This window comes from Rhipicephalus microplus, chromosome 1 (assembly GCF_043290135.1).
Source record: "Rhipicephalus microplus isolate Deutch F79 chromosome 1, USDA_Rmic, whole genome shotgun sequence".
In the NCBI taxonomy this organism is placed as follows: domain Eukaryota; kingdom Metazoa; phylum Arthropoda; class Arachnida; order Ixodida; family Ixodidae; genus Rhipicephalus; species Rhipicephalus microplus.
This window is the reverse complement of record NC_134700.1, coordinates 250,096,815-250,122,736: the sequence shown is the minus strand read 5'-3', so window position 1 is coordinate 250,122,736 and position 25,922 is coordinate 250,096,815. Positions and strand designations below refer to the sequence as shown.

The following is a 25,922-nucleotide window of genomic DNA, read 5'->3' as shown; positions in this document are numbered from 1 at the left end:
CATATGCTAGTACCTCATGCTAGTGTTTTCAAATTAGATTTTATTTGAGAAATATGTTGATTGTGAAATGTGTGAATCATTGGCTGTTGTGTTTTACAGCATATGTGTGGCAGTACACATTTGGCCTATTTTATTTGTGCGCTAAGTGCTTTTGTTACGCTTTTGTGCTTCGAGTTACACACACACACTTTTTACTGTAGACAAAGAACACTTATGCACCATAATAACTTGCAGTCGCATAATGCAAGCAAAACACAAACAATGAGGTGAAATTGAAGAAACTAAAGCATTAAAACGGGAGTGAGGGAGAGGTGATGACTGGGAAAGCCAAAAATCAAAGAGTTGAATGTTCAGTTTGCTATCCTGGACTGGACAGAGGGAATTGAGGTGAAAAGACGACTGTGAGAAAAAGTTGGCACGAAATTATGACAAGTACTGCTGCAGACTGCTGAACATTTATTATACGTACAAGCAGTGTTGGAATTGCTTTGAACCAAGCTCATGAACCAAATTATAAAGAAAAGTCAACAGCTTACTCTTACAAATGTGAAACTCCTATAAACTTGAATTATCAGTGAGTCCTGCACTCGAAATGCAATGATAATTCATCTCCCCTCAGTTTTCTTTCAATTAGGTATTGAACTACATAGTTAAATTAGAGAAGGACATGGCTGACATCCAGAGCGATACTGTGAAAGCAATGTGTCTATCAAGTAAAACAAAAGAAAGTACAATGAACTTGCATAGCTTGAAGACATAACACTGCATATACAATATGCAACAGCAACACTCGTGCTTATGGATGTCTTGAAGCATATATCACAGCAATAGTACTAATGTTCAGTCACACGTGCAGCAATATGTACTTCACAGTCACTGATGTTTATGGCATGATGTATATACATTACTTACAGTCACTTTTGCGAGCAGCGACAATGTGTAAAAAAGTTCCAGAATGTGCAAACTGCTCTTGACACATAGCAAATCACCTTATGCCTTTAAAGGCCGCACAAAAGGCACTGTGTCAGTTTGCTATTCTATGCATAAGCCTACTGAAATGGCTATTGATTGGTCGTTCGCCGACGTTTCTCACAAGGCACATTGTCGAACATCCAGTCATCATCACTCAAACCAAGTTCATCATCAGCAACAGTTCCTAAAGTGTGTTTTGTAGCCGATACCTGGGTAGATGATTTACATTGAACATGCGATGGTGGTGTGCAATGGGCAAACTTGCTTAATTCAGATGAACTTGTGGCGTTTGTCACTGAGTTGCTTGATGGTACCATCCCATTTGTAACAGCTTTAAGAAAGGTGCTGTGTGGTGACGCCTCGGGTGACTTCACGAGTGCAAACCTTTTTAACTTCTCTTGTGCACTACTGAATGGAGTGGTTGGACATTGCTTTAGTGCTTTCTCAGATGAGGTGAAATCCTTTGCCTGCTCCTTCGGAACGCTAACATCACCCGTGGTTTTTCGCTGCACACAGTCAGCGACACTTTGCTGAGAAAACTGACTGTTGCTTCTCCGACTGAGTGTTGATTTGTCACCTTTACCAGGGTCCCCTGATAATATAGTGAGATGCTCTTCTCCTTGTTCCGAGGGCTGTCCCACATCACACAATTTGTTTCCAGCATGAGAGTTTGTGCCAGGACAAGACTTCGTCTCATATGCCAAGGACTGATTTCTTGGCTTGCGAACAAAAGATTTAAGGAGCTTTGCAATGTCAACATCCTTATGAACATCAGATTTCGGGGAGGCTCCACCTGTCTTTTTTGCAAATGGTACTGCACAATCCTGTGGTGCCCCCTCCACCTGATGTGCCTTCAAACTACGCTTCTTTGTTTTCTGTGTTACACAACGTTCACGAAGTGAATTCCGACCACCAGTGCTACATTCATTGTCAAGATCTTCTAAGTCATCTTGATCAACACTTACTGCATTGCCCTGTGCTTTTTTTGAAGTGTTCTGGCATTTTCCTGTTGTACTTTTTGACGCTTTTGGATCAATGTGAGATTCCGCAGATGCAACGCAACTAGAACTGCCCACACTTCCATGTGTTTTAGATGCTTCGTGATGTTGTGACCGTGGTTGCTCTCGACTACCCCTCTGTGATGAGTCATTGATATGCTCATCTATAACACGCTCACTTTGAGAATCACCACTAGGAGGCACCTTGGTAGCATGCACACGCTCACTGAAGCTCTTGTCTTTTAGTGTTACTTGGGAGTGATCTTTGGTCTTGGGAAATGGGCAACTCTTCTCATTGCAGCGACTTAGTTCATTTTTAAGGATGTCATCAAGACCAAGGCGAGTCAGAATAATTTTTGCTGAAAAAAAAAAAAGAAGAAAGAAAGGTGTAGCAATGCAAGCAACTTCTTGTGCTGGCTCCATCATCACTCCTTGTTTGGCAATACTTCACATTGCTTATAGCCTCCATTAGCCGGTTAAATTATTTGTAGTAGTTATATGTATACGAATTGCTACACATAACACCAAGGTCTAAAAGTTTTCGGCGGCACATGGGATTCACAAATGGGCTACATTTATTTTGTCTAATTTCAACACCTCGCCATATGTTCATGTTTATACCCTGGAATGACAATACTAAGTCTTTCACATCACAGACTTTTGGAGATGATAGTAGATAAGGTAACGGCATGGAAGCCGAAACATGTATTTTCTACAACACCTTTTTGGTCAGTGCTTTTTGGTTTTGTTATTATTTATGCCATAAGGTATGGCACATAAGCTATAAGGTACATCAAATATGATGATAGTAAAAACATTTACCTTCAGAAACCTCATTACATTTAGTGAAAAATGCACAAAGATTTCAATCTCTTAGCCTTTGACCAAAGTCAAGACCCAAATAAAGTAAGACATGCTAAACTGCCCTGCAGAATTTCATGGTACATGGGATCCTTGACCAAATGTATTGCTAAAGAACCATGTACCCATGGTACAAAAAGCACAGATTGTGGCAATGAGTGATACTTCACCTTGATTTCGATATTCTTTTTCTGGGTCTACTGCAAATCCAGTGTGCAAAGCATCAACATTTTCCACAAGAGCGGAACTTTGCATGGACACCTCCATAAGTGCCACAGCAACCACTGCATCTTGGACAACAACTTCCTCTCGAAACATGAGCCTTGCATGACCTGTTGGCAGAATATGAATATCAAGTGCCATGAAATAAAGTATAGAGTAAATATGAAACATTCCCAGATTGCACACCATAATCCACATCTTTAGGTTACAACTTATCATATTTAAAGAATGGTTCAAGAATAATACTGTTTCAGAGACATGCTTAAAAGTTATATGTATGACAGATGTGTATACATATACATTTTCTGAGTTACATTCAGAACATGATGTAAAGAATGCTTGAGGATTTCACATCATACATGGCACTTGAGAAATCTCATTGTAAAGATCTCACAAGAACTATATTGTCAAGTCTCTGGGGAGATGCATTTAGAAATAAAAGTTGTTTTAATCTCTAGCCTAGTGCAATAAAATTATCGCTGCATATATAGGCATTTATGCCGATTTCAATTATGTAATTATAGTACTGTAGTAAGTTGCACAGCTTAAGTTTTACGCCATGATCATGTGTAACTAATAGTTGATTTTGGACAAACATTTTATGCCACTAAACATTTATGATTTTCACCCATTAATGTCTTATATTGCTCTACTATACAACATGAATAATTACCAAGAAAGTGCATATAGGACATTTTATAGAACAAAAAAAAAATTGGAATGTGAGAATGCTTAAAATTCTGAGCCCATACTAACTGCTCACTTTAGGTTTGCAAGAACTATACAGGCAATATAAAGTTTTAAAGAAGATACTTGCACTCTTCGCATGTTAAGGAATATGTGGGCAAAATTTCATCACGACTGAGCTATCAGAAATACCAGAATCACGATGTCTAAATTCAAGAAATTGCCCGAAATTCGGTCCTGGGAGAAGTGCTTTTTAAAGATATCAGTGAAAGTTCATCTGTGCAGAAAAGATATGTTTTTTTTAAGATGATTTTTTCCTTCATGGGAGCTTGGCAATCATCGTTATTTTGAGCATGTGGCTTTAGCGAACTCCTCATGCAAAATTCAATGGCAAGGAGCTAGATGACAATTTCCAAAGGACTCTATACAATGAGCTCTCTTTAGTTTTTAGTAGCCACCTTGTGCTTTTTAAAAGCAATTTTAAACTTATTCGAGTTTAATTGCAACCTACAGTTTTTTGTTGTGAGAGTAGAGAAACTATATTTGTCAAAGCAAATAAAAACGAAAAATATGTAATTTTGGAAAAAAAAATGTTTTTTCACTGGCATCTTTCTAAAAATGGGGTCATTATTTTTTAATGCACTATATTATATGTCCTTACATCTATGCTTATTCTTTAGTATTTCTCACTCAATAGAAAAATACTGCAAGTAGACTTTTCTACACTATAAGCGGCGACTTCACTGTTGAGCTGAGGGTAGACTCGCACACAGCAAGGATGTTATGAGGAAGACATGGTAGAAAGAACACTGACATCAGTTCATGTGCTCCTGTTTTATTTCCACTTCTAAGACCACCACACTGGATTGGTCAAACAAAATTTTTGGGGAAGCATGCTTGCAGAATTCACACTGTGCACATATCTCACCGGAGTATGGCCACTAGCCTCAATCCCCATAAATTTCACACATTCCCTGTTGTAAGAATAGTTTTTTCACTTGTCAACAATGGTAGAGTATTTCACTTTTTCAAGTATTATAAACACTAAAAAACACATCAAAGAATAGTCTGATGGCTTCGTACCCTGTGACAGTCGAACTAGACTTTCTAGAAGTCGCAGCGTTGTCCTGGCAGCAACGCGCTGAGCTACACTCCTCTGACATCTGTAGTACTCTTGCAGAACTCTGTAGCAACAGTCAATGCATCAACAGTTAGCCATAGTAAGAGACATATTACATGAGAGCAACACGTTGAAATCATATTTTGTAACAAATAACTAGATCCCTACTAAACAGTAAACGACACTATAAGAGTACATATAACCGTGCTGAAGTAAAGTTAAAGCTTAAGCCGCAGTTCTAAAGGCAACGCACTTACAGCCTAGTGAAAAAATCAGCAGGACTAACTACCAATGCAGGAAAACAACATAGAGTTCTTGACAGATACACACTTCTTCAGCTCTTTCACCTGTAGTAGTACAAAAAAATGCTAGCACTAATGAAGGCTCAGTGGGCAGATTGACATTATCTCTGCATTTGTTCAGCGTAAAAATATATTTCAATAAGAGACCAAACAATGGACAGAACAAAAGCTTGCAAGGAATCCACAATGAGCCAGGAAGCTAGCTGTGTCCATCCATTCAACATATTTTTTACACTCTGGCGGCATGGTAGGGGCTGGGGTTTTTTTTTTCAAAGGCTAGGAGACTGAAATTGCTGGCATGCATGCAAACTTATAGCCGATTTTGAACTGCTGTTCGCCTTGAGTTGAAGAAGTGAAACAGTCACTGAATCTGTTTTGTTTTCTTTCACGGTTAACTTGACGTATATTGAACCTATTTACCTTAGTTTAAAAATGCATTACATTTCATTATATTTAAGCTAAAAAGCTGGCATTATTCTAGCTCATGTAGTACAATATGCAAATGCTATGAAAAGCCTTGCTGCATTTTGTGCTCTGCATTCACCAAATCCGTAATATTACAGCTAGGTATTAAAACACCAAAATAAGTGGTAGAATGAGATTAAAGTTTGTTGCCGTGACAAAAAAACCAAAGGAAGAAAGCATTATTACGGAAACTAAGCTCTTTCACTTAGCCTTAAACTTGATGAAGTCAACTCCACGCCACCAAACTTGTAAATACATCCCTACCTTTGAGCGTCTTCGGTCAACCTGGGAGTGAAAGCTTTGATTGTCAAAAAGTAGGAGCGCATTCTGCTAATGGACCAAAACCCAGTGTCCTCCCGTTCTTCTGGAAAAAAAAAAGCAGGAAACACATGACACTTTGGATGATTAGCATGGTAATGCATTAGAACAGTGGTTCTCAGCCATGTAGGCTGGTGGAAATGATGGGGGACCCCTTGAAGCGGAGGAGGGGGGGGGGGGAGCGGTACGTAGGTAAATTAACACAACTGGAGCGTGAAACAGGTGCCTTTTATTTCTTCCAAAAGCATGAAAAAAACGTGCTAAATCACTTCATTTTGGACCATTCATCAATACGGCACATTCACGCTTAAAGAAAAATGCGGGTGAGGGTTTCGCGGATCATAGAAATGGCTTCGCGGACCCCCATTTGAGAACCACTGCATCAGAATATGTATAGTACCAAAATATATCCTGCAGCATGCATAAAATAACACCAAACAGCATTAACATAGCCAGATGGGGAAGAGGGTTCTTAACCTCCCAAAATTTTTATATCTTGTACATACCAAATATATGTTATACATGCACACATACAAACATAAACATGTATCAAACCCTTTCACAGAAGTGTTGTGCTATCATGTTATAAGAGGAGTCCCTACAGTAGGATTAGTATGAACCTAAACACAGTAGAAACTTGATTTTTAAAGGTGATAACCACACTCGGAAAGTTAAATCGGAAGATTCATGAAATCATGAAAGTAATTTCGCAGTGCCTTGAAATCTAAAACTAACATAGCAAGAGCCAAAAGCTACCTAGGCATTGTTGGCATTGTTTTTGCTACCAACTCATATCTGTGCTTGCAAAAAATTCACAAGTGTGTTTCAGACATGCAACCTTTCATGCTGCGCGGATGCCATAGGCACCATGCCTAGGCAATTCATGCCAGTTAGACTGTCAAGTAAAGTCATGACAGATAGCAATATGCGAAGATGTAGAGAACGAATGCAGTGAATTAAAGGTCAAGCAATGAGATATATTGTAGCAAAACAGCCATTCGGAATAATTGATGTTGATTCATTTTAATGCAAAAGTGGGGTGCCCCACAAAACAAAAAAAAAAAGAAGATAACATGTCATCATTCTCTTCTTTGGTCCCTGTTTTGTAGCGCACCCAATTTTTACACTTAATATGAATCAAGTCACAAAGTTGTGAGCAGATGACCAGTGCTATGAGTCCCATAAACAGTAAAATAACGAAAGAGAATTGCAGTAGGGTTGACAGGCAGGCTAGTTGGTACAAATTCATAATGGAATAATTGGAAGCGCAAACCAACGGGCGCTTGTTTGTCTCTTCTCTTGTGTCCCGTTGGTTTGCGCTTCCAATTATTCCATTATGAACGAAAGAGAACACCATCACTTCGAGCAACATCTGGTACATAACAGCATTACCGACTACAAGGATTGTTTTGCGCATGGGTGCGGCATGTAGCTTTGTTAAATAAGGCCAGAGTCATGATTATAGCATCTAGATTCTATAACACGATAGCATGGGTGTGTACTCTTAAAGAAAAACTGATCTCTGTCAAAGTTAAGAAGGAATTATTCGTTCTGTAGTGGAGCATACGCACCAACGCGTATGCGCCTTCGGAAGACAACGAAAAGCCCGTGCTCTGCTTGCGCGAGAGTTTGTGCCGCCTCTGCCAGACTTGCCGTACGCCCACTTTCCGTTGCGACCTCGCTGCGACTTCTCGGCTCAAATAAACGTCATCACATTTGGTGGAGGCTGCTGAGATCCCCAAGAAGACCTGGAGCTCCGCTCTCGCAAGTTGCCTGAAAGACTACCGCGAAACATGACTGACGCAGTTGCCAACCAGCCCGTCCCAGCCCAGCCAGCACCATCGGCTGCCCCGTCTACCTGCCCCGGCGCTACTCGCCAGCGGGACCCACCAATCTTCAGCGGAAGTGGTGAGCAAGACGTCGAAGACTGGCTCTCCTTGTACAAACGCGTAAGCGTCAGCAACAAGTGGGACGACGACTCTAAACTCGCTTACGTTATCTTTTACTTGGCAGACGTAGCTAAGCTTTGGTTTACCAACCGCGAAACCGCCATCGCCAACTGGTCCTCCTTTAAGACCCTCGTAACAGAAGCGTTCGGCCGACCAGAGGTTCGCAAGCTCCGCGCTGACCAGCGTCTGCGCCACAGAGCCCAGCAGCCTGGCGAAACGTTTACGAGTTACATTGAGGATGTGCTCGACCTCTGCAGGCGTGTTAACCCATCTATGCCCGAAGAAGAGAAAATTCGGCAGATTCTTAAGGGCATTGAGGATGGCGCATTCCAGATGTTGCTAGCGAAAAGCCCGACCTCGGTGGCAATCCTCGTAAGCCTGTGCCAGAGCTTCGATGAATTACGCCGTCAGCGTTCCATCGCCCGACAGAGTGTCTCACCACCAGATTCGATCTCGGCTGCCGCGCTCGCAAATGTCAACGTTCGCCAAGAAAGTCTGTCCAACCAGATCAAAGACTTCATCAGGGAGGAAGTCGCCCGACAGCTCTCCCTGCTGCCGCATATCGACGCGCCCACCGCAAGTCTGCCTTCGACACTGCAGCAGGCCATACGCACTGAAATTTGCAATGCCCTACCTACAGTGCAGGCCCCTTACGCATGCACTTCAGCAGCATCTAATCTCTCAGCTGTCAGCTACGCACCACCTGCACCATCTTCACCTCTCAGCTACGCAGCTGTGGTTGCACGACCCCCACCGCATCCAGTATCCTTATCGGCTCCAACTCCTCCGGCAGCGCCTCCGGTTTACAGGCCCTCACCTCGCTTTTTCCGTCCATCTAATGAGTGGCCCACCCATGACAACCGTCCTATCTGCTTCTCGTGTGGCATCGCTGGCCACATTGCACGCTAATGCCGCCGCCGTCCCACACCTGCGTACGCCTCCTTTGGAACTCCTACCTATGGGTCGCAGCAGGCCACCACGTCTGCATACGAACAGAGGCACTCTGACTCAGATCGTCGCCCATCAACTTCTCGTTTCCCATCTTTTCGTTGCCGATCGCCATCTCCTATGCGTCGTAGACCACCTCCTGAGGAGGGAAACTAATCAGTGCAGTTCCAGAGGCAAGAACTGCAACTTCTGCGCAATTATCAAGGCCTCCATTTTCGCCGCGAAATGTTGTTGATGTCAATGTTGAGGGAGTCGCCACACAAGCGTTAATTGATACTGGGGCCGCCGTTTCTGTGATGAACGCAAAATTTTGTCGCAAACTGAAGAAAGCGACCACATCTCTCTGTGGCATCGTGCTGTCCACGGCTAGCGCGCAACGCATTCAGCCCTCGTCTGTGTGTACGGCGCGCGTCGTCATCCAAGACGTTTTGTACATCGTCCAATTTTTTGTACTACCATCTTGCTCTCATGACCTCATCCTGGGTTGGGATTTTTTATCAGGTCATGAAGCTATCATCGATTGTTGCCGTGCAGAAGTGTCCCTAGTGCCAAGTTGTGAATTTCCACCGCCCGACCATTCACCACTGCTCTGCAAACTCATCGCTGACGACGACATCACCTTGCCTCCGGAAGCTTCAGTCCCTATTAGCCTTTCATGTGTGGCGCAACCTGACGCCACGGTGGTGTTTACACCATCCCCTGTTTTTACTGAACGCAAGGGCATCGTGCTCCCATTTGCCGTTCTTACGATTGCGTCTGGTTTAACCGTAATGCTGGTTACCAACCACTGCAACTACCCCATTGGCTTGCTTCGTGGTGAAACGTTAGGATATGTGCAACCTGTCGACCATATCAATGATATTATTCTTCCCGACGAAACGCCATGTCAGATTGCCGCAATCACTCAGGCGTCTGAGCCATCAAGCTCACCAGCCTTCGACGATGCTATTGACGCAGACCTTCCCCCCTCGCATCGCAGCCAACTTGTTGCCCTCCTTAACAAGTTTCGCTCTTCTTTCGACTTTCAGAAACCTGCTTTGGGCCGCACCACGACTGTCACTCATACTATTGACACCGGCTCACATTCGCCTCTGCGACAGCGTCCTTACCGCGTTTCTGCCGAAGAGCGCCGCGTCATTTTTTTTTTATTTTTTTTTTTTTTTTTTTTTTTATTCACATACCCTAAAGGCCCTTGCCGGGCATTACATAGGGGGGGGGGGGTTACAGTAAACGGGATGAGGGTTTGGTTACATTTGAACAAATAAACAGTTGGTAACACCACTAAAGCACAGCAAATAACAATGAAACACTATCGTACAAAAAAATAATTCACTTTTTTTTTTTTTTTTTTTTTTTTCATACAATATTAGGTGAGCTTTTTAACATTTCTACAAAGGCGTCGAAGTTTCTTACAGACACAACATCATGTGGTAAGTCATTCCAAAGACGGAGTGCGCACAACAGAGGCGAGTTATAGAAGATGTTTGTACGCGCATATGGAACTAAAACTTTGAAGGGGTGATCTAGGCGCGGAAAATAGTGATGGGCAGGCAATATGTAAGTGGTAGCAAATGACGAATGATTATGATAAAGTTTGTGAAAATGGGATAGCAGGGCCAGCACTCTTCTTTTCTCTAGTAATGGGAGGCTCAGTGATGCTTTGATATTAGTGATGCTCGAATGACGCAAGTAGTTTCTGGTTATGAATCGGGCAGCTTTATTTTGCATGGATTCAAGTTTGTTAATTAAGTAAATTTGATGTGGGTTCCAAATGAATGAAGCATATTCTATTTTAGACCGAACAAGGGAGGTGTATGCTGTAAGTTTTGTCTTCCAGTTAGCTTGATGTAAGTGGCGTCTAATGAATCCAAGTGTTACGGAGCAAGTAGATGACATGCTTAAACGTGGAGTCATACAGCCTTCTAAAAGCGCTTGGTCGTCACTCGTGGTTCTGGTAAAGAAAAAAGATGGCACCGTTCGATTTTGCGTGGACTATCGCCGCTTAAACAAGATTACAAAGAAAGACGTCTACCCGCTACCATGAATAGACGATGCTCTTGACTGTTTACAAGGCGCCGAGTACTTCACATCCTTGGATCTGCGTTCTGGGTATTGGCAGGTGCCAATGGCTGAATGTGATCGCCCTAAAACAGCCTTTGTAACGCCAGATGGCCTGTATGAGTTCAAAGTCATGCCATTTGGGCTCTGCAACGCGCCTGCGACGCTTGAACGCATGATAGATACCATATTGCGGGCCCACAAGTGGAAAACTTGCTTGTGTTACCTAGATGACATCGTAGTCTTTTCAGCTGATTTCCCGACACATCTTCGTCGTCTCCACGAGATTCTGACGTGTCTAGCTTCTGCAGGCCTACAACTTAACACCAAGAAGTGCCACTTCGCAGCCCGCAAACTAACCATCTTGGGACACGTCATCACAAGAGACGGTGTTCTTCCGGACCCCGATAAGCTTCGAGCTGTCGCTGACTTCCCAATGCCCACATCACTGAAAGCCCTAAGAAGTTTCGTTGGTCTTTGCTCTTACTTTCGTCGCTTCGTGCGCAACTTCGCGTCCATCATTGCACCTCTGACTAGTCTGCTTTCCAACAGCAAAGGTATATCTGCATGGTCACCTGCATGTGACGACGCATTTCACCAGCTGCGCCGTTTGCTGACCTCGCCACCTATTCTTCGCCACTACGACCCCACTGCTGCCACAGAAGTTCACACTGATGCAAGCGGCGTTGGTCTTGGCGCAGTTTTGGCACAACGGAAAGGCACCCAAACCGAATACGTAGTCGCTTATGCAAGTCGCGCTCTTAAGAAGGCTGAATTGAATTACTCCGTGACAGAGAAGGAGTGTTTGGCCATAATCTGGGCGCTTACGAAGTTTCGCCCGTACCTTTACGGCCGTCCTTTCGACGTGGTCACAGACCACCACGCTCTATGTTGGCTGTCCACCTTGAAAGACCCGTCCGGACGTCTGGGCCGTTGGGCACTTCGATTGCAGGAATACGACATCCGTGTCGTATATCGTTCCGGTCGCAAGCATGCGGACGCCGATGCACTTTCCCGATCGCCATTAACACCACATGTGGCTTCTCTGTCACCCCCTTTTACCACCTTGTCACCACTCGACAGCTTTGACATGCTTTCGGAGCAGCGTAAAGACCCATACCTTGCCTTGTTAGTCGACTACCGTACCGATCCGTCTTCTGTCCCTTCCACGAGAGCGGTGCGCCGGCAAGCAGCCCACTTTTCCTTACGTGACAACATTCTGTACCGCCGCAACTATGTGCCTGGTGGTCGGAAGTGGCTCCTTGCTGTCCCAACTCATATGCGCTCTGACATCTGCATGAATTTCCATGCAGATCCCCAAAGTGCCCACGCAGGTGTCCTGAAAACTTACGAAAGGCTGCGCCAACGCTATTACTGGCGAGGAATGTATCGTTTTGTGCAGAAATACGTTCAGTCTTGCACCACTTGCCAACAGAACAAAACACCTCCGCGGCACCTTACTGGCATGTTACAGCCGCTCCCGTGCCCGGCTCGCCCATTCGACCGCGTGGGTATAGACCTCTATGGCCCCCTCCCATATAGTAGCTCTGGAAACCGGTGGATTATTGTCGGAGTCAATCATCTGACACGCTCTGCTGAGACTGCAGCTCTACTGGCAGCGACCGCCCACGAAGTTGCACTCTTCATTCTCCGCAGCTTCATTCTACGCCATGGTGCTCCGCGGGAATTACTCAGTGATAGGGGTCGAGTGTTCCTGTCGGAGGTCATCCAAGCTATCCTCGCTGAATGCAACATTATCCACCGGAAATCTACCGCATACCATCCACAGACAAATGGTCTTACTGAGCGGTTCAACCGCACACTTGGCGACATGCTGAGGATGTACACCTCCTCCGACCACACTAACTGGGACGCTGTATTGCCCTTTGTTACCTTCGCTTATAACACCGCGACGCAAGCGACTACCGGTTTTTCTCCGTTCTTTCTATTGTACGGCCGCGAACCTTCCCACCCCCTCGACACTATACTACCGTACCGCCCTGATGCATCTGAGTGCTCCCCGCTTTCGGAAGTCGCCAGATACGCTGAAGACTGCCGTCAGTTGGCTCGGTCTCTGACAAGTGAGGCTCAAGGTCTACAAAAGACTCGACACGACGACGCTCACCGCATAGCTCCTACATTTCGTGCTGGCTCCCTTGTGGGACTTTGGGTGCCCCGCACGTTCCTGGCCTGTCTTCTAAACTTCTGGCCCGGTACCATGGTCCGTACCGTGTCATTGACGCGACCTCCCCGGTGAATTACATCATCGAGCCCCTAACACAATCGCCAGATTTGCGCTGTCGAGGACGCGAGACCGTACACGTCGACCGTCTCAAGCCCTACTACGACCCCCTCATTGTGCCTACTCCCTGAGTCGCCAGGATGGCTACCCTTCACCCCGGGGGTATTGTAGTGGAGCATACGCACCAACGCGTACGCGCCTTCGGAAGACAACGAAAAGCCCGTGCTCTGCTTGCGCGAGAGTTTGTGCCGCCTCTGCCAGACTTGCCGTACGCCCACTTTCCGTTGCGACCTCGCTGCGACTTCTCGGCTCGAATAAACGTCATCACACTTCGATTTTTCAGGAAAACTCCACCAAATTGAAATTCGTGGCAGGGGCACTGCCAGCAGGGGGGAAGGGGAGGGGAGGGCGCTGGAGCCTTCCCCCTCTATCATTTCGCCTGCCCCCCAGAGCAAACATAGTCAAAAGAGATTGCACGAGTTACCCGAGTTCCTGTACTCCCCCCTCCCCCTGAACTCACTCATTATGGGTGACCCTCCTTCGAAAATTCCTGATGCTGTCACTGTTTGGTGGCCAAGTTAGTTTGTTATTTTGGTTGAATGATAACAATAAACCCTATGGGTATTTTGCACAGAATGGAAATTTTTTCTGTACATTGCAAACTTTGTAAAAGCAAGTTTGCTTAAATCTCGTTTTATTCATACCTGCAAGCAGCCAATAAGCATGCTGCCTTTTATATAGCGACAACTGACTGTCCTTCAGAAACAGCAGATATGGTGCTCTGTCTAGCTATTGCATAATTGAAAAATGTCCTGTGTAATTGCTCGTGAAAGGGAGTAGCAGTAATGTAAATAAACAAATAAATAAATATCACTGTGGGCCAATGAGATAGCCATTGAATTTCTTTTTTTTCTTGTCTCTCTGTGGTGCAGAACATTAAGTTGAACCAAACTTCTATTGACATTAAACATTTCAATGTGTGGCTAAAATTTGAAGAAAAGGTTTTCAGAGGACACCTTAACATTGTCATGGTAATCAATACTCCATATAACATTTATATAGTAGCATTGTAGTGCATTCGTACTGCACTTTTGCAGCGTGAATGTATGTGCCATGGCCAAAGCAACTTTGCAGTAAAAAAAATATGCTGGATCACATAATTTTAACAAACCATACTTTTAGTAACTTCTGCGAGTATTCATTTTGCACAGGTCGACACTTTTGTCCATTCAAACACTTTCCTTGAGGTCCCAAAGGAACCCCAGGTGCACCCCTACATATAAAATGTGCGCTCTTTTATTCACCATATTGGCCCTATGAAATTGTTGTTTCTGCTTACCCAATGGATTTTGCCCGAGGAGGATAAATTTGGAGACCAAACGATCCCAATCTTGATGATGAGAATCCTTTAAGACAAGAACCAAGTCAAACCGACTTAGAAGAGGACTGGCAATGCCAGTGTTCACGTCCAGTTCCTGCAAAAGGACATGGAGTTAGCTTGATGAATTTTTCACCACCTACAGATCCAGTATTACCCGCCACAGTAGTCTAGTGGCAGAGGCACTCGGCTGCTGACCCTCAGGTCGCAGGATCGAAACCCGGCTACGGCGGCAGCATTTTAAATGGTGGCAAAAATGCTTGGCCTGTGTGCTGAGATTTAGATGCACTATAAAGAACCCCAGATACTACAAATTTCCGGAGCCCTCCACTATGGCGTATCTCATAATCATATGGTGGTTTTGGAAATTTAAACCCCAACAAGTATTACCATTATGGATCCAGTATTGCAGTTACATTGTGGCTCTACCTTGCGAACTCCTGTAGCAACCTCTAATGTCATGGTGCCTCACATCACTACTGTAGACTAATATAACCAAGAGTCTCAACTGTAAAGATTTTCTTTTCCCCACGGTCTGACAGCTTTTGCTTACATCTGCGTAATGCAGCTATAATCGGTTACAACTCTAGAAGGCAGCATCATTCTGAACTCAAAAGAAGATGAACACATGCCTGCACCAACGGGCACGTTGTCCAGAATAAGTTGAATGATTGGTGACTTTGTGTAAGAGAACATCGCTGAGTACATGCACAGTACTAATTGTAGTCACAGAGGTCATTGGCTGCCGCGCTTGGGTCATCTGGGCGTGGACTCTCCTGCATTCTCAAATTGTATGAGACAGTCTATCATTTTAACAGTAAAGATGTTCTAAGACGACCCTCTGCCGTCCAGCATCATGCAGGAGCAGAGCCTGGTTGCGTGCTGGGAGAAGAGGGAAGAGAAGGGTATAACGCAGCAGCACAGCAGCTGTGCCACGCAGGTCACTCGATAAAAGTGCCATAGGAGGAGCAGACCAATCAGAGAGCCCGCTGGGAGAGGGCAAGGACTAGACAAGGCTCAAGTGACTACGTCAAAGTGCAGCGAACCCAGTGTTTTGCGAGCAGGAAGCGCAAGCCGAACCGCAATGAATGAACGATGCTAACACCACGGTTCGAGAGAAGGAAGCACAAATGAAACGAACTCAACCACAGCAAAACATGCAAGAACCACAGTTAAACAGGAAACAATACCATGAATCACAGCAAAACACAGGAACAAAACAACAAGAATCGAGGAACGACCACAGCTCTGCTGTTTCCTTAGTTTCCTTCTGCGTGGAACTGGTTGAAGATATTGTTCCGATTATTTGCGCTTCCCAGCTGCTGTAGCAGTGGCTTCGTATTTGGGTGTCTCTAATTTATTTTGTTCAATAATACAGGTTCCAAAATTCGTTTTGCTTCTTTTCTGTGCTACATTTAGTTGGTTTTTATTATTCTAAGGAAGTGGCCAATGCTGAGGTACAATTCGGATGCCAATTTCATGCAAGAGAGCATGTCACACAAGATTGCTTGTCTTGCCATTTGACTTTTCATCGTTTCCTTCTGTGACATCCAAGCTAGTAAGAGCAGCTTTCCTTACCCCATCTGCTGAGCACGATCCCTTTGGGTTTGTGGCCGCCAGCACGGAGCATCTTGTGCTTAACTTGGTCACCAGGCCGGCCTGTGACATAAGATGTCAAGGCAAGATTAAACAAGCAAAGAACAATGCGAGAGCAGAAACAAGAAAAACTGCTAGTTTCACTTGAGTGGAGCATCAAAAGCAACGGCAAAATTTAGTGTGACACTCAAGTCCCTCGCTGAGTATTCTAACATCATGCAGAGGCCAAGCGGCACAAGCATCGTATGCAAGAAGAGCCTCTATGTGACAGAAACAATGCCCTGGCTCAAACCATGAGTGTCACACTGCTGCCACAATGAGGAATGCCGGCAATAATATTACAGCGGTACATGAAATTAGATGGACAGAAAACATTTGCTGTTTGTCAGTGTCCAATGAGATATTCAGATAAACTTGACTAGACATTTGTTCGACACCAGTAACGAACAATTAAGCCAGGAAAAGCACAAGGGACATTGTTTGTGTGTTTTTTAATCACGGTTAAATGATTATGACATAAACTGAGGAAAAATAAACAGGACTGAAAAGTACCCTTTCCATTGTTTGTACCTGAACGCACAAGTCTGATGTGGTACCAATAGAACAACGACAGAGGGTGACCCCACATTCACTTATTTTGGTAGTATTTATGTGCACTTAATCCCTGCGAGTGTTAGCAAGTGCCACTCATCGGCACAGTAGCAAGTGCAGCATACTCTTTTTTCCAATGGGTCACATGGTATGTGATCTTTGCATGCGATGGCAGCAAACCGATAAACCTTCGCATGCTACCTAAGGCATCAAGTCTCCTAGGATGAAGCGCTCACTATTAAAATATAAAACAAGGGAAAGTGTCTGAGGGGTTCACTTCTTTGTTAGGCACAACCAATTAAACCAACCAGCAATTAAGCCAAAGAAAGCATACAGCACATTATTTATAATTTTATCTGTAATATATTTATTATGACTTTTTGTCAAAATAGGCCACTCTGATAAATTAAATCTACAATAAATAAACTGTAACCGGTACGGTCATGCGTGACCAAAAATGTTGACCGTCAAGGGGTCGAAAATGTCTGTTACTCAATCAATGTCTGAACTTCATTACAAGCCCGAGTGATATCGCGTGCAACAAAGAAAAAAAGGTTAGCACACCTTTGCGACACTAATTGTCTGCTGTTCCATAGCCTCGTGGATGCTGCCACGGTCATGTTCTCGAATGCTGTTGAACTCATCGATGCAACAGATGCCTCCATCTGCTAGCACCAAAGCACCAGCCTCCAGCTGCCATTCTCCACCATCCTGTATGGTTAAATAGAGTGCTGACACAAACTCTTTACATCTTTTACAGTGTACTTGTATACTTTTCGCTGGTCAGAGAATTCCGTGGCTTAAACACAAAATGCCAGTTTGAGGTGTGTAGTGTAAATTTATCCCGAAGGAGTACGGCCACTAGTGTGGGTCCGATTTAAGCGAGCTGCAGGGCACGCGTTAACCGTCGCCATGGCGAGAACACAGTACTGCTCAAGGTCGCAACACTTCATTACCTGCAGCAACACCAAAAACGCAGTACAGAGCCCGTTGCAAAAGGGGCGGCGGGAAAGCAAATGGGCTTATCCACGCCACGAGCGAGAAGTACTACACAGGGTGCCGCTTTTACGGTGACACCGAGACAACAGGGCCCAGTCGCTCAAGCAAGGCTAAAACTCCGCTCGTGTTGGCTTCGAGAGATACAGGTTGGTGTAGTACAACCTCGCGCGAAGACACTGCACCGCTCTTCGGCCTAGCATTCGAAAGAGGCAACAAAAGGTGAGCGTTCGCCGCGGGCGCAAGGCGCCGTTGGTGAAGTCCAACAAGCCCCAAACAATAGGAGCCGACGACCAGAAAAGAAATTCGTGCTCCCCCTAGGTTGTCCTGGAGAGATCTGACTCACTCCCGACGCGCGCGCACAAGATGTCCTGAGAGACTCCGCGCACGGCGCCACAGTCGAAATCCGCTATGGGTAACAGGGGTTAATGTTCACTCCCCACTCCCCCAGCGCGACAGACTGCGGAAGAGGGGAGAGTCATGTCAGGACATGAGAACGACAGAAATAGGCGGCAAAGCCCGCGCAATGGCAGCGGGCTAGCCTTAATTCCCACAGGTGCCCTAAACTACCAACAGACGCTTGCGTGCTCTTTTGCTAAAGAATGCACGCGTTCCTTGCATTTTCTTCTTAAACACTGAGAAAGGGCATTTGCAGAAGTGGGCAGACAAGTCAAAGAACACATTTCCTGTAAACTCATGCACATATCTATCAGCAGAACCGAATTTCAACCTCTCTGTGGACTAGGGGCCATTTAACAATTCAAGGCAAACGGCGTGTCTTTCTTTGCAATCAGTTATACAGCATTGAGCTCAGTATTCATTTCAATAAAGCAAACCACAAAACAAACATGAAAATTGTATCATGGATATCAAGGTGCCTGTGATGAACGGGAACACCCTCCCACGCATTCCCATTAAAGTTAGGTCACATGAGCCCTGTCTTCTCCCTGCATGTTTCCCACTTTCATTCGTAAAAGGGTATTTGTCTAGCAACTCATTCAAATGCAGGACGCCGTGGTTAGACTGAAGGAATTAAAGACACCTAAAGAACAGTGTGAATACAATACTCAACATGAAGACCAAATTGGTCATGGAAGCAATGAAAATTCATTACTTAGACCACAAAGCGATTGTCACTACTGCTCTTTAGATATGTGGTGTTCAATACAGCTCCGTTGGACATTCTGGTTGGCGGGGAAGGATAGCAGTAAATTTTTTTTTCTTTTCTGCTGCAGTAAGTAGCAAATGATTTACTTATTATGGCTAGAAACTTTGTTGGATTGAGCTTGCAACAGTTAATTCTATATAGACGTTTTTATAATCCCTAGTCACAGTTTTAGTTTCAGAGAACACAGAGAGGCAGCATTAGGTTGGATTTTTTGCAAACACAGTTGGTCACATGACCACGGTGAACAGTGACGTGCACTGCACATGGCAAATTGATCATGTGAGCCCTGCATTGACTCCTAAAGCAGATGCAAGGAGCACTCAAGGGTTTTCAAGGACCTTTATGGGCCCTGTTGTGGTAGAAACACCAAACACTTGAAGAAAATACTACTTTCTTTTACAATGTCCAGCATTTTTTAATCTCAATTTATCCATTTCTCAGTTCTATCTTCTCGTTTCTCAACAAAGCTTCTAGTATTATTCTATTTCCATGCAGTGTGCCCCAATAACATTCAATCTGGTGCTTCAGACATGCACCCGCAAAAAGCATTTTACATCCGTGATAAACAAACTTTCAAAGCAATTGTTACTGGCTTCTTGCAGCACAGAAAATGATGGCTGATATGATACCTGGTGCTAGGATTTGACCAGTTTACTGTCACGGTCAGCTTAGCATCTTCCCCCAGTCATATCCAGCACTGTGTGCTAGTGCTATCTGTACTATGTGCTGTACTATGTACTACGTGCTATCTGTACTATGTGTACTAGTTGTTTCACCAAATGTGGAAGAACAACTAATACACATTTTTGCCGACTCACCTTGATTGCAGCTGCAGTAAGACCAGCGCTGGTGCTTCCAATGCCCGTTGTCAAGACCGAACGAGCACTCATTTTGGCTGCATATTTCAGAAACTGAGACTTGGCTGTACCTGTTTATGTAGACAGAGATGCTTTTATAAGAAAAGATAGAGGTGTGTCATTAAGCTTTGACAAATAAGTATATTCAGAGAACTACCATGTTCGATTATGTCTGTTCGTATAAGTTGGGAAAGCAAGGTAGCCGGCATACCACATTTCGAATTCTTCGCAGTGCTTTACATAACAAGATATCCCATTAAAGTGCATCACACATCCTGTTAGTGAAGAATAACAAACATTCCGAGCTAACGCTCTCCTGCATATGTACTACAGATGATTCCACCGTAACCACACAATATTTATGGGTGTAAAAAACACTGAAGCATGCAAATGCAAAAAATGTTGGCAAACTGAAACTTTCATACAACGGCGTTATATGATCTGGAGAACATAGCAGAACATGAACAAACAACTGCTACTTATAGTTAGGAATGCAAGATATAGTCTCTTTAACATGCCCCAAGATTTTAAACAACAAAAACATCAATAGTGCCAACGCAATGTATAAAGCACCTGGAAATCTGGCAATAAATTAAAAGGAATAAAATAGCACATACACAACACTAATACTACTACTGTTACTACTAATACTACTACTACTACTATAGAGAAATGATTAGACATGTAAACAAATAACTGTGCCTCATATATCATCATTGTAAACATAAGGCACATAAGGCATAAGGCACATTGGTACATAGGTACTGCACGAAAAGACATGCACTTTTTCAAGCAAAATTGTAAGCTTCCTGGAGCTTTCACTGAATTTCATATTGGCACCAATACTCTGATTAATGTAAAATATCATTCGCAACATTGACAAAATGTGGGCCCCTTGAGGATATGCTGGAGCAATGCTAGGTTTATATTTCTTAATGGTCATTAATACAGTATTATTGAAACGACTTGCCTGGATCCCCAACAAGGAGCAAATGAGATTCACCACGAATTCGAGTTCCACTTGTATCACAATGCTGTAATTACAGTGTAAAAATATGTTACTTGAGCCATTATTTCAGAAAGTTAGAATTTTCATGCATGAAAGTGAATATGTGTACAATAAATTGAAGCATCTGTCAGACTATAAAATGAAGGCACAAATAGCTTCCATTCAATGTCTGTTAAGAGCAGAGCTCTTAAAGCTTTTTGCTATGCCCGGTGAACGGAAACTATCATCATCCCGGATCACAGCACAAGCTCTTTTTGTCCTCTTCTTCCTCTCTTGCATCACTATTGAACACATGCACAGATTTCTTCGGCGTGGCCTTTAATAATAGTGATGGGTCAGAGCCTCAGAGGAGAGAATGAGTACAGAGAGAGAAAAAGAAAGATATAAAGAAAGAAAAAATTTTGGCAAAAGAAAAACTTCCCATGAGGTGGCGAGATCAGCACCCAAGTAGCCACGATCTAAAGGTGAGTGTGTTAGACACTCGTAGCCCATAACAAGAGCTAACAATGCTGCTATCATGCTGTACCTCAAGAGATGCTGTACAACATGTCATTCTATACTGCAGACAGTTGATGTTCCCATTTACACCAAGTAAATCTGTGCATGCATGCTGCTGGGCTTTTTTGTTTTCCTTTCTTTGTGTGTGAGTGCCTGCATTTGCATCTGTGTATGTGCACAACAAATAACAACACTCCCTATTTTCAAAGGACTACATGTACAAAATAAAATATTGTGTCCTGATCATTGTAAACTATGTGCTCATGACTAAGAAGGGTAGCGACTTGGTCTAGCGGTCGTGGCACTGGCATTGCAGGATCTTGGTGAGGGCATGCTCATGAGCATTTGCAAAGCACACACACATAGAACATGGGCAAATAAATGCATGTGTGCATGTTTCAAAGAAGGTACAGTCGGCCAAATCTTAAGCTATCGTGCATGAGTGGCAGTTTTTTCTGTGTATCTTTGCCCTACGACTATATTAAGCTTTAAAAAAGGTGAAGACAAGTGTATGTCCACAAAGCAGATGTCCACGAAACAATTTTTTTGAAACTTCATTCTATAATAAGATGCTGAAAGACAAAAAGATGGCCGTCGCACACAATAAAGTTTTGGCTGACTGTACAAGTCACTCAGATGCTAACACGATATTGTGTCTGCCACTTTAATGAGTATTCTAGCACATAACCAGCCTAATCACTGTTTTTTTACACCAGATGTTAAGTAACAGAGCAACTCTTGGAAATAAAAATGGCAATACTTTTTACTGCCATCTCTTCACAACAGTTCTTCAACTACCCGCAGGCACACAACCAATAAACAAAGTTGTATTTTTTTTATTTACTTTCTACAAAGAGTGCCAAAAGCTTCTACTTCGTATTCCATTAGGTTGCAGTATATAGTGTAAAGCAACAAAATTAGCAAGACACCAGAGAGGGTCAAGCACTATGATAGGCAACCCATCCTCCTCCCCTCAGTTTTAGGCAGAAGTGTATTAACCGATAAGGGAAAAGAAATATGTAGTAGTTATCATCACATTCTGACAAAAAAGAAATGGGCTTGTAAGAAAAATGTGACCCACCCGAACACCTCCAGCAAGAATAAGTGCAACAGCCAGCTTGACGAGGTAGAGGCCATACACCTGAGGACATACGCTCGCCAGGATGAGGTCTCTTCCAACCAGTGGATGATCACCATGCTCATCCCAGAACTCTCTGAACTCTTTCTTCTGCATAGAACAAACAAGGATGTTACACGCTGTCCTTCTTATGACAAGCCCGAAAATTAGATCGCAACTGTCGTGTACAGCAAAGCTTTTGTAGCAAACAAACTTGTGGATTCATGAAGATTCAAGATGAACACTTGTAGCTGTGGGAATTGAGGCTAGCCCACCGCCTTTGCGCGGGCTTTGCCGCTTTTTCTGCCGTTCTCATGTCCCGACATGACTCTCCTCCTCTGCTGTCTGTCGCTCTGGGAAAGCGAGGAGTGACGCTTTACTCCTCTCACCCGGTAGCGGATGTCGACTGTGGCGCCGCGCGCGGGGTCTCTCGGGACGCGCGTCGGGAGTGAGCCAGATTTCTCCGGGACTGCTGAGGGTGAGCACGCATTCCCTTTTCTCTCCGTCGACTCCCACTGTTTGGGGCTCGTCAGACTTCGCTGTCGGCGCCTCACGCCCGAGGCGAGCACTCATTTTTTGTTGCCTCTTTGCGTACGCTACGCCGACGAGCGGTACGGTGTCCTAGAGCATGTTCAAACTGCGCCGACCCGTATCTCTCCAAAGCCAATGCGAGCACCTTTGCCCTCGCTCGAGCAACCATACCTTGGTCCCGGTGTCTCTGTGAATCACTTTTACCACTGAGACATGCTCGGGGCACCCTGCATAGTACTTCTCGCACGTGGCGTGGATAAGCCCATTTGCTTTCCCACCGCGCCTTTGTAACGGGCTCTGTATTGTGTTTTTCGTGTTGCCACAGGCAATAAAGTGTTGCGACCTTGAGCAGTACTGTGTTTTCGCCATGGCGACGGTTAACGCGTGGCCTGCGGCTCGCTAAGACCGAACCTACGCTAGTGGCCGTACTCCTTCGGGATAGGTATCACTACATAGCAGAGAAAGCAACTCAACCATCAAACTACAAGAACCTTATCGGTCTGTACTTACCACTTCCGCAGTGATTTCCTGAGAAGCACACTGTTCCTCGGCAACTTCGACGTTGTGTGCGTGAAATACAAAGTCGACATCAGGGCGCTGTCCACGAGTGAACTTGTGCTGTCTTGCAGAGAGAATACCACTGGCAAAAGAGAATCACACAGTTTATAACCTTGAAAATGTACTCACAATACTTATCGAGAATTCAAAATCTAGTCTTTTAAAGTGCACAAATGTGAGCTCCATACTTCAACTTTCAGAAACAGTTCAAGTATGGAACATGAACAAAGGGTGGCCCATGTTCAAAGGCATGATTCAGGAACTTGCTACCAAGCTTTAGGATTCATATTCGAGGGAACTAAATGTCTTACAGCTGCATAATTTGGCACAGCTTACCAAAGCACCAAAGAGAACATAGTGTTTTGAATATATAAATCAGATCATTGGGCACTAAAAAATTGTCAGTGTTTCCCTTTTACATTAGGTTAATTCCACATGCATTTATGAACTTCATTTTCATGTATTCAGGTTTCAGCCACAAAGAGTGTTAGCAATGCTCGGCGCTGACTACGCCACAACATTTCAGAAGCTCTGAAGTTGTTCAAGATCATTCTGTTAGGATCAAGATTATATGCAGGACACGCATAGCCAAGTTTATTCTACAGCTTATGCAAGCACCAGTGATAAGGCTTGAATGTTCCATGCTGCATGTATAAATGCCGACGCACCTCGCCACAGATTTTGTTGCTCAACGGCCGATGACTATTTATGCCACTATCAGTTCACAGAATAAGTAGTTTGCACAATGTATTTTCATCGGGCACAAGTTTGCCCAAATAAAACCTCGAGCCTTGAACACACCAACTGCTGCCTCCATCAATGTGACAAGCACGTGACAATATGCAGCACTTCAGTTTAGCTTAATTTTTCATCATGTTAGCACCTGCATTTTTCAAAGTCCTAGCATGTTTACGTGTTTATGCATGCATCTGCATGTTGTATGGAGAAAATACAGCCTCAGAGCTTTAACTTTACCCGGTTATAACAAGCTATTTTAAGACATTCTGTATGTCCAAAGATGTAAAATGACACACAAACAACTAAGAGCTAAATCTGAATTACATCTCTATAGCTGCATTCATAACTATGCTATTTTTTCCCTTCACAAATGTGCAAACATGGCACTTAAAAAAAAACACATGACATAACTGCTTGCAATGCAAGGACTAACCTCACAACCACTTCCTGTCCAGGCTTGCAGCATCCAACCAAGTCATCTTGAAGCACAACCCACATGCTTCCAGGAACATTGCGAAGAACTAGATTGTTGGCTTTCTCTTGAATCAGCACTTCCTGATAGTCGCTACATTTTGACAAGTTCATTTCTGTGTGAGGACAGCAAAAACAACATGAAGATTGCACAAAAAATGTGTTCCCAACATGAAAGGCTCAACATAACAAGCAGTTGTCCTAGCTTTCTTATGCAAATCTCATCAGTGAAATGACTGTTTTTTCCCAGCAGTGCAGCAACACTGTCCTAGAGGGGTTGCTGCAATCTTCAACTAAACACAAATAAAGTTAGAGATAACAAGATGGCTCAACAGGCCAGTAGACGCTTGGCCCTTTTGTAGGGTGACAGCAGTGCTCAAGCAAAAGCCACCACCAATGGTAGCAGGAACAGCAATGGCACATGAAGCAGACAATAAGGCGGAGGCACAGAGTGCATACAGGTGTGGTGCCTTCAGTGATTCTGCAAAAATGCTTCGACAAACAAAGCTCACTGGAGCGAGCCAAGATGTAGAATTATGTGCAGGAGGTTCTCTGTTCCTACCCTGCCAGTAACTCATATCATTTTACACAGCATGTTAACATTGTTGCATATTTAATGCATGTATAAATTAACGAAGCAGCACGAAAATCATGTGTGAAGGTGGCATATGCTTCCACAGGGTGTTCTGCAGTTCCACACAAAGGACTCATGTGTCAGCATTTTCCCATTATCTGTCTATTTCCTTTGATTTTTCTTTCTCAAGACGCTCCACAAGTCTTCATGTTTTAGCAACTATTCCAGTCTCCCGTCTTCGTCGATGTCACGTGACTCAGGCAACAAAAATTATCATCGCATTCAGTGCACATGTAAGACTGATGTCAATGGTAACTGCAAACACTGAACTGTGTTGGTGCTTTTCATCAACGCAGACCACACAAACATATACCAACCATAGCGAGAAATGGGGACGCCATAAAAAAAATGCAGCAACTAAAAGAAGATTTGAGCTGCTGAGAATGCTGCGAAATGACGATAAAATCTATGTGTTTACCATGAATCTTTCAGCTCCAAGCCTGTTGTGCATGTATAGTTAGACACAAAATTTGCAATTCGCTTGGGAGAATCTCTTCCATTTGAATAGTTCCTCAATTGATATAATAACTGGACGAACGCAAAGCAGTGTCAAAAGCATACATACAGATTAGTGAACCGTGCGCTTCTAGGTCTTTCCTCATAAAGAACAGTGAAGACGTATAAACCAATGACAGTGA

At 44.0% G+C, this 25,922-nt stretch overlaps 1 protein-coding gene across 2 annotated transcripts in view; it reads right to left on the bottom strand.

Annotated features, from left to right (window-relative positions):
• Positions 1-439: 439 nt before the first annotated feature.
• LOC119186239 (uncharacterized) overlaps positions 440-25,922 on the bottom strand; it is a 32,492-nt gene continuing 7,009 nt past the window's right edge. Inside the window, exons 6-17 of one of the 2 annotated variants that reach the window (XM_037434934.2) lie at positions 24,613-24,766; positions 23,394-23,523; positions 22,317-22,463; positions 20,699-20,762; positions 19,690-19,799; positions 17,272-17,418; positions 16,099-16,179; positions 14,482-14,617; positions 5,892-5,991; positions 4,824-4,924; positions 3,002-3,163; positions 440-2,329 (exon numbers count right to left, since the gene is read on the bottom strand). In XM_037434934.2, coding sequence (XP_037290831.2) covers positions 1,062-2,329; positions 3,002-3,163; positions 4,824-4,924; positions 5,892-5,991; positions 14,482-14,617; positions 16,099-16,179; positions 17,272-17,418; positions 19,690-19,799; positions 20,699-20,762; positions 22,317-22,463; positions 23,394-23,523; positions 24,613-24,766 — 2,600 coding nt within the window. In that variant the 3' untranslated portion in view covers positions 440-1,061. The remainder of the gene's footprint in view (positions 2,330-3,001; positions 3,164-4,823; positions 4,925-5,891; positions 5,992-14,481; positions 14,618-16,098; positions 16,180-17,271; positions 17,419-19,689; positions 19,800-20,698; positions 20,763-22,316; positions 22,464-23,393; positions 23,524-24,612; positions 24,767-25,922) is intronic. The other variant, XM_075893052.1, reaches the window with a different exon arrangement.